The sequence below is a fragment of the Notolepis coatsorum genome (assembly GCF_963971535.1).
Source record: "Notolepis coatsorum genome assembly, chromosome: 19".
NCBI classification, from domain to species: domain Eukaryota; kingdom Metazoa; phylum Chordata; class Actinopteri; order Aulopiformes; family Paralepididae; genus Notolepis; species Notolepis coatsorum.
In genome coordinates this window covers 56,306,305-56,325,038 of record NC_140183.1, presented here as the reverse complement: position 1 = coordinate 56,325,038, position 18,734 = coordinate 56,306,305, and the positions used below count along the sequence as shown (strand labels likewise).

The following is an 18,734-nucleotide window of genomic DNA, read 5'->3' as shown; positions in this document are numbered from 1 at the left end:
GGTGGAAGCGGTGGTGCCCCACTGGTGTAATACTCATCTCCTACCACTAGGGTGCGACATATCTCACCGCTCGTCAGGTTGTCATTGTACGTGCCTGTTGTTGCGAGGTGGGACAATTTCACTTCTTGGCCCGAGTGGTTCTTGGCTTTGGTGACAGTAGTGCAGTTGAATCAAGTCAACGTTGGTTAACCAAACAGTGAGCAGATCATTGGAAATCTATCCACGCAGCTCTGTTTTCAGGTTGACTGCCTCTCGTCTGGACCACGTTACACTATTAATCCTCTATAAGTGGACAAGCTGCTATCCCTGGCTACCAGAGCCCCAGGCCACTAGTCTACTGGAATACAGAGCACCTCCTCAAGAGAGAGGATAGATGAAGCGGAGAACAAGTGGCTTAAGAAGCACAGGGAGAGAGAGAGAGGAGGTGGGTGAAGGAGAGTGGAGAGAGAGAGAGTAAGAGAGAGAGAGCGAGAGCGAGAGAGTGGGAGGAGGTGGATGAAGGAGAGGGGAGAGAGAGAGAGAGAGTGGGAGGAGGTGGGTGAAGGAGAGGGGAGAGAGAGAGAGAGAGAGAGAGAGAGAGAGAGAGAGAGAGAGAGAGAGAGAGAGAGAGTGGGAGGAGGTGGGTGAAGGAGAGGGGAGAGAGAGAGAGAGTGGGAGGAGGTGGGTGAAGGAGAGAGAGAGATATTTTGATTTTATAAAAAAACTTTATTTATATACTAATACTACAAGTGATGCAACAATACATTCAAATAAATACTTTACATCTCAACAAAAACAAACAAAAAAAACATGCAATTTTTTAACTGCAAACTCCAAACCACCATATTCCTGAGGTTGGTATAAATGGTTGGTGCTCACATAGGGGACAACGATGCTGAATTTGAACTATATTGTCATGTGAATTTTCCCCTGTGGAAAGCCCTCCAAGGTTCTGGGTGCATCATTGAGAGAGACACCGGAGAGGCACTGTGGAACTGCAGTTCCGAGAAGAACGTCTCTAGATTCACCTTTCCCTGTGTGGTGCTACACACCAGGCCTGTGTGTGTGGCAGGCTACAGTCAATATACTCGTTATCACCATACATAACGCTTATATTGAAACACGTTGACATTGAAACACGTTGACATTAGGGCCGTTCTTTCAACCTAAAAGTGCACTTTCTTCAACCTCGAACCTAAATTCCTTAGCAACCCGTGTTAACAAGTAGACAAATCACAGAACGGTAGCCAGTTAGCAGGTATCAACGTTAGCTCCCGGAACGGTAGCCAGTTAGCCCGCACCATCCAGGTAACAACGTTAGCTCCCGGAACGGTAGGCAGTTAGCCCGCACCATCCAGGTAACAACGTTAGCTCCCGGAACGGTAGCCAGTTAGCCCGCACCATCCAGGTAACAACGTTAGCTCCCGGAACGGTAGCCAGTTAGTTAGCACCATCCAGGTAACAACGTTAGCTCCCGGAACGGTAGCCAGTTAGTTAGCACCAGCCAGGTATCAACGTTAGCTCCCGGAACGGTAGCCAGTTAGTTAGCACCATCCAGGTAACAACGTTAGCTCCCGGAACGATAGCCACGTAACCCTCTGCTGGCGCGTGCTGTGCACTACAATCAACTCCGTGTCAGTCAGTGTAATAGCAGTCTGTGACATCACGGTATTGAGAATCATACCGGCGGGATCTCGAAATATCCTGGTATACCGTAATACCGCCATACCGCCCAAGCCTAGGAGGTAATATGGCTCAACAGGGATGGGTAGCTGACTGGACCGCCTTTCTCCTCCTCTTCCCTCTCTCCTCTTTTCTCCACCAGCAGTCTGAATGAGATATTAGTCAGTTTGTTATCCGTGACTCCCTGTCCGAGGCCTCCATTGTCACCCTGGTTCAGACGCCGATCCAATATCACCTCCAGCTCCCCGGTGCGGAGACTGGCAGCCCCCAGGGACTGCCCAGAGAGCAGACTGAGTCGTGAGCTCGAGTCCTGGATGTAACCCATGCTGGTCATAGGGTAGAAGTTAGCCTGCAATGGCAGCTTGGCCATCGTCCTGCGAGGCTGGATCTGGAAGCCATTGAGGTCGGTGTAGAACGTGTCTCTGCTACTGATGTCCGAGCTGATCCTCATGGCCAGCTCCTTGTTGAACTCTCCTCTGATGTCTACTAGGTTAGTGAGCTCCACAGTCATACCTTCCAACCCTTGAACATGGTAAAGGTTCTGGTAACAGGAAGTGATGTCAGAGAAAACATCCCCCCTGGTGACTCTGATGAGAGGTTTACTGGAGGAGTAGGGCGTGGCCTTCCCATCGGGCATGAACAGATACACTCCGCTCCTGTCTCTGCTGGACGTGGTTCCGTACCACAGGAACTGGACCTCGACCTTGTGTCCCGACCCGCCCTCCAGAAGCTGAAAAACCTCCATAAGCCCAGTCTTCACAGAGTTCCATATATGTATATGAGTATACTTGATGGTCAAGAATGTTTCAGCCTCCTGGCCCTGGTGGCGGGACACCTTGAAATGTTCAAACCTAAGTGACAGCTCACCAGTCCTGTCATGTTGTAAAAAGTCATATTCTGCTTCCTGGGCGATGCCCGACAGCGCCTCACTGACATGATAGATAGAGACATACCTAAAACTGGGACCTGAGGTAGGAAAGTCAGTGAGGTCAGGGAGCAAATAGCTCTTTTCTTCATGTCCCTTGCCCCATACAAATTTAAAGTGACCACTCTAAAAACAAAGTAAACCACCCATTTGAACAAAGTAACCAAAACAACAAAACTATACTGAGTCCACTCCATCATCTTCCTTTCTGAGGTCCCGCTGCACCTTCTGTAAAATTTTCCTCAACCTGTATATTTCTTTGTCAGAAAAACGTCCATCTCCTTTACACTTCATATTTTTCCTGGCTGACACAATGAACATCTCCTTATCCCCCCCCCCGATTCAACCCCCATAAATTTTTTGCTGTGTCCTTCCCAGAATTTTTCCCAGTACTAGGCCCCTCTCCTGGGAAAGACTTTCTCAGATGCCCCTCTTTACCACAGCCAAAACATTTCGTATTCTGCGTTGTTGCATAGATGACATAATCAAACCCGTCTACTACCACTTTAAAATTAAAATCTAGCTCCTCCTCGCGTTTGTTCATTATTATGAACGTCTGCTGTCTGTGTGAAACAACATGTTGCAATTCAGGCGCTTTGCAGGCGTTACCGACACGAACGTATAGTTTATTACTAGACCGTTGATGATGAATTTATTTGCTTTCACCACATCGTCTACAAAGATAACGACGCCACCGTTCATCCTCGGCGCAGACTTAACACTTGGAGCTCCTACCTCCTTTGCAACAGCAAGACTACAGTCTTCAACTGAGCAAGGAAACCATGTTTCCTGGTCAGCTTGGCGAAATCCATGTCAGCTGACCAAGTGAACACTGACTCCGCACAACGCCACCAACCCACCAACAACACACAACCAGTCAAATAAAGTACAGTCTAATTCACAATTTGAAACATAATATATAAATAGAAGAGTTAGAAACTCACTTGCACCGCAGACTCTCCGCACCTTGCTCAAAACACACTCCACCATACACACGTATGCGCACAGAGAGAGAGAGAGAGAGAGAGAGAGAGAGAGAGAGAGAGAGAGAGAGAGAGAGAGAGAGAGAAAAAAAGAAAGAAAGAAAGAAAGAAAGAAAGAGCACAGTATGTGTGTGAGTGAGTGTGGGGGTGAAAGATCTCTCACCTCCTTCTGCCAGAAGTACTCTGGCTCCTGGGATGAGGATGTGGAGCACTCCAGCTCTACGTTGGCTCCTTTGCGCACCCCCAGGCCCCGCAGCGACGCCCCGTGGACGGACACCACCAGGTCTCGCATGTCTAAACGGGAAGGGGTCATCGCGGCAGACGAGACACGGCGCATGATCAGGCGTCAACAAAGTCAAACGGAAATGCACGTACGTCAAGGCTAGCTTCGGAGCGTGAGGATACATACTTCAGCTGAGATATATCAGGCAGGTAAACACTTGGATCGTTAAGTATATTTGAGTATCTAGCCTGAAGAACATAATAGCCCCCCCCCCCCCCCCAGTGGCTCAAACTCCACCATGCAATCAATAATCATGATTATAGGCTCTTCTCTGAGTGTTTAGCAGCTCAGTGTTGTGAATAATGCCCCATTTTCTCTTCCATCTCAGTAGACGGGTCATTTCCATCTATAGCACATGGCTTCTCTCTTTCTCTCACTCTATCTATCTACCGCTCTCTCTCTCTCACTCTCTCTCTAACTGCTGTTGTCCATTCTAATCATTGGCCCTTATTGATTCCTCCACAAGGCAGAGGAGCCTATCAAACAGCATTATGGTCGATTTGATGGCCGCACGAGAAGGGGGGATGGGGATAATCGGGGGCCCCTTTACGTCACAGACGCCATTTCACAAGACTTATAGATATTGGCAGCTTCAAACTAAAGTTTCCGAGAGGGGAAGTGTATACCGCCGTCTTTGTGGAGTTTCCTAAGTACAAAAATACCTGAAATGACAAAATTTCAACATATTGTCGAGAACATCGTGTCTGCTCCATCTATGTATCCGCGGTTGTTTTTGTGTTGCGTTGTATTGTTAGCTCTCCTATCATTAAGTATTAATGTGTTTTTCTTTCCCTCGCTGTGAAGAAAACTGTGTCCACAATGTCTGCCAGATTGCCTGTACTGCCTGCTGGGTGGAAATGTAGTGAAAATTGCAGAAGAGAGATTTTAGAGAGCCTAGTTATTTTGTTTTCTTTCTACTTTTTTTCCCTCTAAGATTCACTTTCAGGTGGTTTCGCACCTCTGTCTTGGTCGTAAGGACTTGTCGTTATGCAGAGACATGCAGCCAACTCCCTTGCTATCAGAGAGAGATTCCGGTATACTTTGTACTTTGTTTGCATGTTGACCTATATATCTTGTTTTCCCCCTGGATGTATCCACTGTATATCATTAGTGTCCTGCAGAAACGTATCTCCAAAAAGTGTGTTTCTTGGCACAAGGTTTCCAGGGGACATGGATATTCAAAATCTAACGTTTAGATGTGAGGGGAGACACCTACAGTATCTAAAGGTTTTAGATGTAAGTTTCCTACAAGACACCAAAAGACGTGAACATAGACCAATTTCCTCTCTGTGTGTTCTATCTATCCGGCTGCAAGATAGCCTAGCTTAGCACAAATTAATGGAAGTGGATACGGACCACACCCCCTCCATTAATTGGTGCTAAGCTCGTCTAGGTGAACGCACCGAGAGGAAATTGGTATCTATCTTCTTGTCTGACTCTGGATAAATCTGTAAGAGCATTTCCCATAATGTTGCCGTGTTCCTTTAAAGTTTAAAGCAACAATGTGTCTTTTTTCTTTTTACCATTGGCGTTCTGCATTAAAACATTTCAAGTGAATGTGTCTTTTTCTATTATATATATATATATATATATATATTAGGGCTGTCAAAAGTAATGCTTTAACTCTGGAGATTAATTTAAATTATTTAAAGCGTTAAAAATAATTGATCTAGATTAATCTATGGAGTGAAAAGTGTTCAACGTTCTGAACTTTCAGCAGTATATTTGCTTGTCCTTTTTTTGCATTGACTCATGCACCTTTTTGAAAATCATCTGACATGAAGATGGAACACATTTTTGTTGTTAATATGATTTATATTACTGATAGTTCATACAAGACATTATCGTCCTCTAAGCCAATCTGCACTTTAACATAGGCCTGGGTTGTTTTTATTTCTGTTAGCGCCGCGGATATAAGAAAGCAGTCTAGCTGAGTCAATGTCAGTGTTTCCCCTATATGCATTTTTTCTTTTTTTTTCATTTCATTTGGGCTGTGGGGGGTGCTTAATGTAAAAGACTGACCTGAGGAAAAGGCTGCAGGGAGAAAGCACTGCAGTCTAGTCGATTTTGTGTTTTGAGCACAAAGTTCATCATAGATCTAGCCTCTTTATTTTGCTCTCAAAGTGCACCAGATTGATGCATTTAACTTTAAAATGTAAAAAGAAAAAAAATATCCGGGGGGGGGGGGGGGGGGGGGCATGCCCCCGTACCCCCCTAGAGGCACAGCACCGCTGCTGAATTTTTTTTCAGGGGAAACACTGAATGTTGATGGTTTTGTTGAACATTTGTATTTCACAGGAGAGAAACTGTATTCAAAGAAAGCTATTAAAATAGTCTTTGAATCTAAATATACTTTCTTTGTGTTGATTTTACATTAATTCCATGATTTTACTCAAGTAAATATCTGTTACAAGCTTTGGTCTTAAAGGGGACATGCATTATAAATGGCTTTTTTCAGTGTCTAGCATTATTTTATAGTAATAGGGGTTAGTATCAATGGGTCTGTGTCTCTAAATACCATATTGGCGGATTGCTCTCATTCAGTTGAGACAATTTCCTCCTCCATTTAATTCGTTCATTCTGATTTGACTCGCTAGTTGACGTAACTTGGCGCAGGTGGAGCTGATTGTGATCTGATTGGCTCTGTGGTTGGAGCCAATGCCCGCCCACAATCTACCTAGGCAGCCCACACAGCGATAGCAGAGCGAGTGGAAATCTTCACTTCCTCAAACAGAGCGAGGCAGATAGTGTAACCCAACACTTCCTCAAACGAGAAAGTGCTCGACTGCACTCTGCGAGGGAGAGAGAGATAGAGAGAGAAGGGGACCTGTCTTCTCTCACACACGCAGCGTTTGTTTACACAGGCACGGACGCAGCGTTTGTTTACACAGTGCTCCGTGCCTCCGTCTCTCTCTCTCTCTCCCTCGCAGTCGAGCACCAGCATATCACTGTAATATCTTTGCGCATGCTCCCACGCGCACGCCCGTATTCCGATCCGTACAATAATAATCACAGGGGTATATATTGTCATTTGAAACAAGTTACCAATGCATTGTCCCGTGGGGTTATGCCCCCCCCCCCCCCCCCCCCCCCGCAGCGAAATTAATTAGTATCCCCCTCAGTCTCTCTCTATCTCTCTCTGTGCCATTCGCAGACTGTGTGGATGACTGTGTCACTCAAAGTGTTTATGGGCGGAGCCAGGCCAACACAGCCTGAAATCCAAAGTGAGAAAAATGTGGCTTTTGAATACTTGATTAGAAATATAAAACAATGCATTTTTTTGAATAAAAGCTTACAGATGTGTTCAATAGAGTCACAGGAATTGTGTAAAGTTGCCCAAATAGTGCTAGGAATAGCAATGCATGTCCCCTTTAAGTAGAAAAATGCGATTTTTTTATCTAGATTAATTACAGAAAATTGTGAGATTAATTAGTATTTTTTTTTAAATCTATTGACAGCACTAATATATATATATATCGTCATTTCCCATAATGTTGGCATGTTTTTTTTCTTTTTACCATTGGCGTTCTGCATTAAAACATTTCAAGTGAATGTGTCTTTTTCTATTTTATATATATATATATATATATATATATATATATATATATATATATATATATATCGTCCTCTTCTGGCGGCTAGGTGGTGTAGTGGGCAAGGCACTCGCCACCAGTGTGGAGACGCTAGGATTCGCGTGTTCGAATCCAGCTCTCCACATTGTTTTCAGTTTAGCTGGTCGTCCGCAGTAATACACATTGGCCGTATTACGGGGAGGGAAAACTGAAGGGTGGGGATCGAACGTTGTGAACAAGCGACTCCTACAAGTCGGTTGGTGCGCCTGCGCAGTAGAATCAGGAAGTGTCGGGGGCAGCGTGAGCCTCCCACGCGTTACTCCTCGACACTGAGAGATCGAGCTGCGCAGGTGAAAAGATGCGACTGCTGTTACCTCAAGTACCGGAGGGGACTTGTGCTATGTATGACTTAGTCCACATTGCAGCCGGCTTGTGGGAGGCAAGAAACAGCGTTCGTGACTGGGGAGGGTTGAATTGGATGTTACGAAATTGGGATGGGGGAAAAATATAGAAAAAATGGGAGAAAAAGTGGATAAAAAAAAATATATCGTCCTCTTCTATGCTGTGGCATGCTGGGGGGGCTACATCAACTCGAGGGACACCAACAAACTGAACAAGCTGGTGAGGAAGGCTAGCTCAGTGGTGGGAGTCGAGCTACGCGGACTGCGTGTAGCTTAATCCCAGCGGAAGAGCGCTTCCGCATTCTTCGCCATACGCCAGTACGGTAATGCGCATCTCCTTTTCCTTCGCCCAGGGGTCTGCATCCCCTTAACAATTGTGTGTATTGAGCCGTACTGTATTGTACCCATTCTGCAATCTGTTATTTTCATTCAATCAATTTCATTCAATCAATTTTATGAATGACCGAAAAAACAATGTTACAAAGTAAAGTTGACAGCTGCGTTGTGTTATCGTTACAATGTACAGGGAAATAACATTATGGCGTTGCGAGTGAATCGCGTCGCGATAATATACATGTATTCCATAATATGTAAAGTAAAGTTGACAGCTGCGTTGTGTTAACGTTACTTACAATGTACAGGCAAATAACATTATGGCGTTGCGAGTGAATCGCGTCGCGATAATATACATGTATTCCATAATATGTAAAGTACAGTTGACAGCTGCGTTGTGTTAACGTTACAATGTACAGGGAAATAACATTATGTGGTCCTCGTTTGGATAATATGTAAAGTACAGTTGACAGCGAGTGCATAGCGTCGCGATAATATACATGTATTCCATAATATGTAAAGTACAGTTGACAGCTGCGTTGTGTTAACGTTACAATGTACAGGGAAATAACATTATGTGGTCCTCGTTTGGATAATATGTAAAGTACAGTTGACAGCTGCGTTGTGTTACGTTGCAATGTACGCGGAAATGCTGCGTTGTGTTGCAATGTACTACATGCATTCCATTTCGGCGTCTGAGCGGGGGGAAAGAAAATGCGCATTTGGAGGGCGTTACCGCAACCAATCAGGGCAAAATGCGGAAGCGCTCTTGCACTCTTCCGCTGGGATTAAGCTACACGCGGTCGGACTAGAGGTGATGGCAGAGAGGGGGATGAATGAATGAATGAATGAAAACTTTATTTAACAGATTGCAGAATGGGTACAATACAGTACGGCTCAATACACACAATTGTTAAGGGGATGCAGACCTGAGAAAGACGTTTGTCTTGTTTCCATCAGGGTCCCCCATTTTCAATTCATATAGACATTTATGACATACACAACATACATGACATTTATGGCATAGGGACATATAGGTATTTAGTACTGATACATTTGTGACATAATCGGTATTCAAATATACAGTACTGTTACCCCTAGATCCTGACAGAGTATATACATATGATGGGGAGGGGACTGTACATTAGGAGGGGGTGGGTGGGTGGGATAGAAATATACATACGGCGGGGAGGGAATATATACATGTGGTGGGGAGAAGACTGGTGGGGGTTTTGGGCATTTACGGTGGCCAGTTTCGAATTGCAGCCTCCCGTAGGTGCTCTTTAAGAGCGGTTTTGAATGTGGGTAGGGAATCACATTCCTTTACAGCTTTGGGTAGGGCGTTCCACATTGATGTGGCATAATTGCGAAACGTGTTTAGTCCCTTGTTTGAGCCGAATCTGGGTTTAACATGATTTGTTGAGCTTCCTCTGGTGTAGTGGTTGTGGTATTCACTGACCTTTGGGAAGTATTTTGACATGTACATGGGTACCTTAGTCGTATAGTGTATCTTGTAGACCATGATGAGAGGGAAGCTGGCTGCTATCCTGGAGAATCCCTCCCACCCCCTCTACGACGAGCTAGTCAAGATGAGAAGCACGTTCAGTCACAGACTCATACCCCCCCGACACTCGACTAACCGCCTCGGCCAGTCCTTCATACCAGCGGCCATCAGGCTCCACAACAGTGGGCAGGGACTGCTGCCAGACATCCAACTACAACTACTTGGAACCTAAAAGGACAATAATACTACCTTATGCATACTGCACCTTATGTGAATAAATACTGTATATTTCAGTTAGTTAGTTAGTTAATTATATTGATTTGTTATATTGTTTACACTGCTTGTTTTTACTACCTGTACCTCCCCTCCCCCTGCCCCATGCTGCTATGGTGCCTGAATTTCCCCAAGGGGATCAATAAAGCAATATCTTATCTTATATATATATATATATATATATATATATATATATATATATATATATATATATATATATATATAAAAATTATTAATCAATCAAGTTCTGGAGTGTGTACAGAGCTAATTGAGACCTTGGTCTCACCAGACCATTTGAGGCTAGAGCAGTGAAGGTGAGTGTCGTGTTGAAGTGCCACTGGTCTCAATTTCCTCTGTACACGCTCCACTTGATTGATTAATAAAGAATAAAATAAAAAAGACACATTGTCACTTTAAATGTATAAATGCAAGGTTAATGCAGAACGCCAATGGTATAGACAAAGTCGAACTTTTTCTTATTTACAAAGTGCCTGAGTCATTGTCCTCTTGGCACCTTGACAAGATGCCTCCTACACAGTACAGTAAATCAGTCCGCCTGTGTGTCAGCCCCCCCATACACTCACAGTGCACTTTAAAGGTTAGCGGCTCGGAGTAGTTGTCGGCGGCCGTGGCGTTGTCGGCGTCAGAGACACAGCGGTAGGGACCCTCTGAGTAGCCGGTGACGTGGCTGATGGACAGGGTCAGGCGCTTCGCCTCACGCTGGACGCTCACGTCGTACGTCGTAGAGGTATAGCGACAGTAGAAGTCGCCCATGTCTGGCTCCAGGCGGCACCACCTGTCGAAGTACTGGAGAGAGAGAGGGCGAGAGAGAGAGGGAGAGAGAGAGAGAGAGAGAGAGAGAGAGAGAGAGAGAGAGAGAGAGAGAGAGAGAGAGAGTGTAAAAGTAGAGACGTATTCGAAGTTGAATGTACTTAAGTGTACTTAGGCTCTGATTACGTCGTCTTGAAGTTGACAGGCTTCACACTTGAAAGTACATCATCTTCATACATTTCTTCCCTGTCTTCTATACAAAATATTTTCCTTCAAAGTAACTAGTAACAGATGGAATCAAAAGTACAATATATCCTTTGAAATGTAGTTAACTTCCTCAAATGAAAATACTAAAGTACAGTAAAGTTCAAATAATTTGTTACTTTCCACCACTGTGCTGTGTGGGAGAGAGAGAGAGAGAGAGAGAGAGAGAGAGAGAGAGAGAGAGAGAGAGAGAGAGAGAGAGAGAGAGACAGTAGACAAGAGTGACGTTTATTTCATCTGCAAATAGAAAAAGCAGATACAGTCTGTAAAGTCTTATGATAACCAGAGTAAACACACAAGCATAGAGCACGATTACTCTCCATGGATGACTTGGTCTACTCTGCACACTGCTTTAGCCTTTCTCTAAATGTCACCAGCAGGATAAGTAAAGCCCTTTGTGCCTTGATCAAACACTAATGGAAACGGTAGCTTAGAGTGTCTGTGTGCTGTATACAGTCTGTACATCCACATCCTTAGCTATATATACACATGGCATTTTAAACCCTGTTGCCGATAAGTAATGCATTCTAGAGTGTATTTACAATCGATAGGATGCCGTGCCGCATTTAAACACAAGCGTAAAATCTAAGAAAATGAGAAAAGTCTTCGTCCTAAATCCACCTGCAGGGGATCATTTTCTCCTCGGATTACAATCTTTGTTTTGGTGTATTTCCACCGGTGTTTACATCCGGCATGGAACCCTGTTTTGCTATCATCTGTGTCTTCTATTTTTATTGGACCCCCGGGCATAATGGTAGCAGTGTATTGTAGTTGGGTAATCTTCTGATAAGACTAATAACTCTACTGTTCTTCTTTAGCTGTCTGCGTTTATTTATTTTTTTAATAATTTTTATGTTTTTGGTAGATATTTTCTTTTGTATTGGTTTTTACTACCGGGCAGTCCGGTAAAGAGAGAGAGAGAGAGAGAGAGAGAGGACGAATGGGAGACAGAGCGGGGGGAAGACATTCGGCAAAGAACGCCGGGTCCGGGAATCGAACCTGGGTCAGCCACGTGGTTCGCCACTTGGGCGCCCCGTTTATCTTTTCATTTTTATTTTTTTTGTAGTAAATATTAAAAAACAATAGCAGCACATTGCTGCTCTCTCCTCTCAGTTTTGATTATTGTTGATTATACTGTTGAACTATGCTGTTTGTGGAACTGAAATGTCTGTGTTCAAGGGAATCTACCCCAACACAGAATTTATTCCCTTGATCTTAGACAGTTGCAGGGAATCAATATTTGTAAATTCCATCGCTCTCTTCCATAGCTTGAGAGCAGAGAACCTAGGCTTTAATTTGTGATGTCAACAAGAGATGAAAGCAAGAAAATGAAACCTAACTTTCTTTATGCATGGAATATTTATATCAACTTTTTATTTTGAACGCAAAAGCCCCACAGAATCTTGTTTCTGTTAGAGGTAGAAAGACTAATGTGCTGTGAGAACTCTCAGGATATGTGGCTACACAAGACATAATTAAAACATTGTATAGCCTTAATTGATCAACAAAAAGTGTATTTGTTCATCAACTTTTTTATAAACAAAGTTTATACATTTACTGTATGTATATTAAAAACTACAAGGAGTTATGTCAAATTCTTGGTTGGATTCAGAACAAGTTGAATTGTAATAATAATGTGCTTTGATCCAACGTAAAGCATATCAAATTATTGTTTTGCATTATGTCTTGTGTAGCCACATGTCTTGACAGTTCTCACAGCAAGTGTTGTGTTTATATTCTACAAATGTATTCTACAATACATTTGAATCTAATCTCATTTTGAAATCGCTACGCTGCCTATGGACACGACAGTGGCGCGTCAGGCAGCTTCGGAGGTGAGCGCATTGCACCATGGTGATCCACTCAACAGGTAGCGATTTCAAAATGAGATTAGATTCAAATGTATTGTTGTCATTATACAGCACAATACATACATATATATACACACCATCCAACCAGAGTGGATCAATTAATTAAACGTAATTTTTTTTTAATTGAACTAAGAGTGATTTGAACTTGTGACCATAGGCTCCACAGCCAGCTGATGAACGAGTTGAGCTAAGTCGGCAGATGTTAAAACTGAGTGACTAATCCATGATTTACACTTGTGCCAATTGCGTTTGTCCCGAATCTTTAGTATTGGCATTAATAAAATCAGATGTCATGCTAATATCATGTTCTACAGTAGGGCGTACTACTGTGATACCAATTTCAAAGTGCGTGTGTGCGAGGCTCGCTCTCCGCTCTCCGCTCGCATTATTATTTCTACGCTACGCTCATAACTAGCGTAGGCAGGGGCGGTCAGTGGCCAATCAGAGCAACGCGGAAGGACAACTTGCTTGTGGAAAGTATAGACGCGACCCGGATGTCTTGGGTGGAGTGGAGTGAGTTTGAGAGGGTGAGTGTAACGGATGGTATCGTGAAGCGCAGTCAAGAAGGGCTGGGGTGAGTAGCGGTGCTATGGGTTAAACTCACTCTCACATCCTCAAGAGACGCATAAACCCATTACTTAGAAGTGGATTCACCTCTTGGTATAGCGGTCTGTGTTGCTGCCTGCGGTGTGGGAGACCGGGGTTCGACTCCCACTCGGGGCATCGAAGTTTGGGGTGACGTTGTCACAACCGTTACACATATAGTCATCATTAGTCATAAATGGCTTATATTAAAGTAGCTGGTGCCTCTGGGACTGGGAGTCTGTGGAAAACCTTTGTGGCTTGAAAAGTGATGCAGAGCTTGCTCTATTTCTGCTAGGCAGGTAAACGCACTCTTGCTAATTTCTCTGAAATTGCCTACTGCAGCTTTAAGGGAACTCTCTCTCTCCGCCCTTGCTGTGTGTTATGCTGCTCACCCTGCTGGTGAAGAAGCGCTCAAAGTGGACTTGGGTGATGTTGAGCTCAGAGTCTGAGACCAGACATTCCAAGGTGACACTGTCTCCCTGCAGTACTGGCTCAGTAGGCCCCCGAAGAAGCAAAGTGGCTATAGTAGGGAGGGAGAGAGAGAGAGAGAGAGAGAGAGAGAGAGAGAGAGAGAGAGAGAGAGAGAGAGAGAGAGAGAGAGAGAGAGAGAGAGAGAGAGAGAAGAGAGAGAGAGAGGCCGCTTTGAGTTTTAACAATCCATTTACTGCACCACAAGATAACAATGCCTCTCCCGTCAAAGAGAAAAACGAAAAATAAAACATCAAATCATAGAACACAAAAAGCATATTCACATCGAAACAACAAAAAAACGCAAACAAGAAAAAGAGAGAGAGAGACAAAACAGTGTCACAAATGTAACAATTATCTTTGTGAACTAAATTGGTGTTGGTGACTGGAAATGGCTAGCCCCTTCCGTGACTGCAATGTGCAAGCCAGGGGCTTTTGAATCCGCAGTCACTCGCAGCTCCATAGCTCGCAGGCTAATTTGGACCACCAAGCACTGCTTATAAGCTCGGGGTGGGTCCGAAATATATCAGATATGAATTTCAAAGGTACCCAGTGTACAATTAGGGGTTCACACACAGCCGCGCCGGGGTCTGAAAGCTCGGAGTTCCTAATAAACATTTTAAATCATTTTTATGAACATGACAACATCCCCTCCAAATTCCTCAGAGACGCAGCAGCCGCCATCACCCCAGTCATCACACACATAATAAACCTCTCTATAAGACAGGGGCACGTCCCCAAGGACTTCAAAATTGCGAGAGTGACCCCTCTACACAAAAAGGGCAGCAAATTAGACCCAGGCAACTACCGCCCTGTTTCTATTCTTACCTCCATCTCGAAAGTCATGGAGAAAATAGTCTACGAACAGATCGAAAAGTACCTTGCGGAAAAAAACCTAATCTACGAATTCCAATCTGGCTTCAGAACGTCCCACTCCACTGACACATGCCTCCTCTATTTGAACGACCACATCAAACAAGAGGTGGACGCTGGCAAATACTGCGGCATGGTCATGCTGGACCTACAAAAGGCCTTCGACACTGTCAATCACTCCATTCTAATGGACAAGCTAAAAGCAATTGGTTTTGATAGCCTATCAGTGAGCTGGATGCAATCCTACCTGGAGGGGAGAGAACAGATGGTAGAGGTAAACGGTACTCTATCCCCCCCCCTCACAGTGAGCTGTGGTGTTCCACAAGGAAGCATACTAGGACCGCTACTCTTCCTAATTTATGCAAATGACATGTCGTCAGCCTGTGACTGCAACTTGTTCCTGTTTGCGGACGACTCAGCCCTGCTGGTCTCTGACAAGAACAAATTGCAGGTTGAAAAAACCCTCAGCTCGGAACTAGGCAAAATCTGCATATGGCTCGCTGATAACAAACTATCATTACACATGGGCAAAACAGAGTCCATTCTCTTCGGTTCAAATAACAAACTCAGCAAGACCGACGGCTTCTCAGTTACAGTGGGTGACAATATTGTCACAAGGAAAGACGAAATTACCTACCTGGGTTCCATCCTAGAGGCAAATCTTTCCTGTGACAAAATGGCATCCAATGTAATAAAAAAAGTCAACCAACGAACTAGATTCTTGTACCGGATCTCCTCTCTGGTAAACAAGAATACCCTGAAGACTCTGGCAGGAGCACTCATTCAAGGGTACTATGACTATGCGTGCACCTCATGGTACCAAAGCACCTCAAAGGCGCTTAAAACAAAATTACAAACATCACAAAACAAACTGGTCAGACTACTACTTGACCTGAACCCCAGAACCCACCTCACCCCTGCCCACTTTGCCAACCTAGGATGGCTTAGAGTAGACGACAGAGTACAGCAACTTGCAATGGGCCTGGTCTACAAGATACACTATACGACCGGGGTGCCCATGTACATGTCAAAATACTTCCCAAAGGTCAGTGAATACCACAACCACTACACCAGAGGAAGCTCAACAAATCATGTTAAACCCAGATTCGGCTCAAACAAGGGACTAAACACGTTTCGCAATTATGCCACAACAATGTGGAACGCCCTACCCAAAGCTGTAAAGGAATGTGAATCCCTGCCCACATTCAAAACCGCCCTTAAAGAGCACCTACGGGAGGCTGCAATTCGAAACTGGCCACCGTAAATGCCCAAACCCCCCACCCCCTCCTAATAGACAGTCTCCTCCCCACCGCATGTATATATTCCCTCCCCGCCATATGTATATTTCCCTCCCACCCACCCACCCCCTCCTAATGTACAGTCCCCTCCCCATCATATGTATATACTCTGTCAGGATCTAGGGGTAACAGTACTGTATATTTGAATACCGCCTATGTCACAAATGTATCAGTACTAAATACCTATATGTCCCTATGCCATAAATGTCATGTATGTTGTGTATGTCATAAATGTCTATATGAATTGAAAATGGGGGACCCTGATGGAAACAAGACAAACGTCTTTCTCAGGTCTGCATCCCCTTAACAATTGTATGTATTGAGCCGTACTGTATTGTACCCATTCTGCAATCTGTTAAATAAAGTTTTCATTCATTCATTCATTCATTCATTCATTCATTCATTCATTCATTCATTCATTCAGTCAACACAGCATTATTTCCGGCGTTGGGTGCATGATGCGCATGCGCTGTGAGCACAGCGCAGGCACACCAGGCCATAGATATATAGATATCTATGCACCAGGCAGCCAAATACGGAAATACACGGCTCGCTCTGTGAGTACCACTCGTTTTATAAAAATGATTTAAAATGTTTATTAGCAACTCCGAGCTTTCAGACCCCGGCGCGGCTGTGTGTGAACCAGTGGCGTAACTCTCTCTCAATGTGTGCCGGGGACAGATTTGGGGGCGTGGCGAGTGACGTCGATGGGGGGGGGGGGGTTAGGGCCCGTAGCCGCATTTCTGCAGACCCCTCTCTGATTGGTTGAACTCTATTTCTGCAGACCACCCCTCTCTGATTGGTTGAGCGAAGCCCCTCTCTGATTGGTTGAGCGTGCGCATGCGCATGAGCCGCGACAAGCTCCTCCAGAAACTCCTCCAGAAACTCCGTTAAGCTCCAGAGAGAGAGGCTGAAAACCCACAGTTCTTGCCCGACGGATGGGAGCGAATCCCGGATCCGAGGTTTCTGATGACTACCCCCAAAACACGGAGGTTGCGAACGCAATTTATACGCATGGAAGTATTGATTACGCCATAACGAATCATTAAAAAAATATACCGTTAACTGGAATATGTTGTGTGTGTGCCTTTCTGATTTGGGAGGGTTATAATAGAAGAAAGACAGTGTAAACAATATAACGTTATGTGAATAAACTGCGAAATAATAACTAATTCCTTGGTCAATAGAAGTCTCTGTGATACTTTCTGAATATGATTTGGGAGGGTTATAATAGAAGAAAGACAGTGTAAACAATATAACGTTATGTGAATAAACCGTGAAATAATAACTAATTCCTTGGTCAATAGAAGCTCTGTGATACTTTCTGAATATGATTTGGGAGGGTTATAATAGAAGAAAGACAGTGTAAACAATATGTTTGACGTATTTTAACACACACCTAGGCTGACGACCCGAGCTATTATTATGCAAAGACAAGTACTTTAGCGAGTGGGTACTTGGCCCTTGCAGGGCAAGAATGCGACCCCCATCTACTGCTCTTTGCATAATAATAGAACAGGTAGTCAGACTCAGCTCTTTGGACGGTAAAACGTGGGGGGGACACTTTCCGCTGTCCCCGGCGTCAAATACGCCCCTGGTGTGTGTCGTATTCGATTTATAGAGAATAATCTTCAGGACGAGGAGATAGCGTTTATATATTTATTCAAAGGTAAGCGTCATTCATCATGAGTGTAACTCCATTCACGGCTGGCAGCCAACTGACTGTCAGGACCCCTGGTCAGGTATACATAAGCAAGGTGCGCCTGGCGCGCCTGTCGTAAATGATATATTCACAGCATGAATAATATAGTAAAGATATATTCAAAGCATGAATATTACATCCTCCTTCTTTTAAAGAAAGCTTAATAAGCTATGAACAAAATTGAAATTAAGAAGGGTTGTGCAATACTCTGTAAGAGTTTCTTTGTAAACAATAACAAGTGCGTTACCTGTGTCAGGACCAGGCAATGTAAACAGGTAGGATTAATATGTTAAACATAAAGATTCATGTATCAAGGTATTACAGTTCGTATTGTGTGCCCTCTTATTCTGGATAGTCTGCTTTAATATTTGAATACTTCAGCTGTGAATAAGGTATGTATTCATGGCTTATTTGGTCGTGTCTCAACACTCTTACCATATGCAGTTCTTATTTGTAGAAGTAGCTTGCTAACAAAATGGGAATATATCGACAATTAAGCAAGGTAAGTAGGTCATAGATTCAACACATATAGTAAGTCATCATTTCAGCATACATTAATATTTGTTACATTTCACCACCCCTTTTTTTTTTTTTTTTTTTTAATGGGGCATATGGTGTTATAATAGGGCAGCGATCCGCCTGCACCCTGTACATTTATAGGTCTAAAATGTCCCGAGGCTTCACTGCTCGGCCGGATCTGGTGTAGTATGAAGCTGAGTTCTCTTCTGAGTCCTCTGGCAGTTCAGGGTCGTTGGTCTCCGGCGGTTGATCGACGCTCTCTGGACTTGGCATACCGTCGCTGTCCTGGAAGTGTTCCTCTTTTGTGTCCCTCAGGTGCCTGCGGTTGCGGCGGTATTCGCGTCCATCTTGGGTGCGAACGTGGTATGACCGCGCAGTGTCGGCTGGTTGTATGACTACTGCTGGCCTCCAGCGTCCAAGTTCTTGTAGCCTGACAGATTCACCACA

General features: G+C 44.2%; 1 protein-coding gene across 2 annotated transcripts in view; it reads right to left on the bottom strand.

The window, feature by feature from the left end:
* Positions 1–18,734, bottom strand: part of LOC311246321 (peroxidasin homolog) — a 66,841-nt gene that overhangs the window by 42,983 nt on the left and 5,124 nt on the right. For both annotated transcript variants that reach the window (XM_084336473.1, XM_084336472.1), the window contains exons 2-4: positions 13,820–13,947; positions 10,521–10,743; positions 3,734–3,864 (exon numbers count right to left, since the gene is read on the bottom strand). In XM_084336473.1, the coding sequence (XP_084192599.1) occupies positions 3,734–3,864; positions 10,521–10,743; positions 13,820–13,947 (482 nt within the window). The remainder of the gene's footprint in view (positions 1–3,733; positions 3,865–10,520; positions 10,744–13,819; positions 13,948–18,734) is intronic.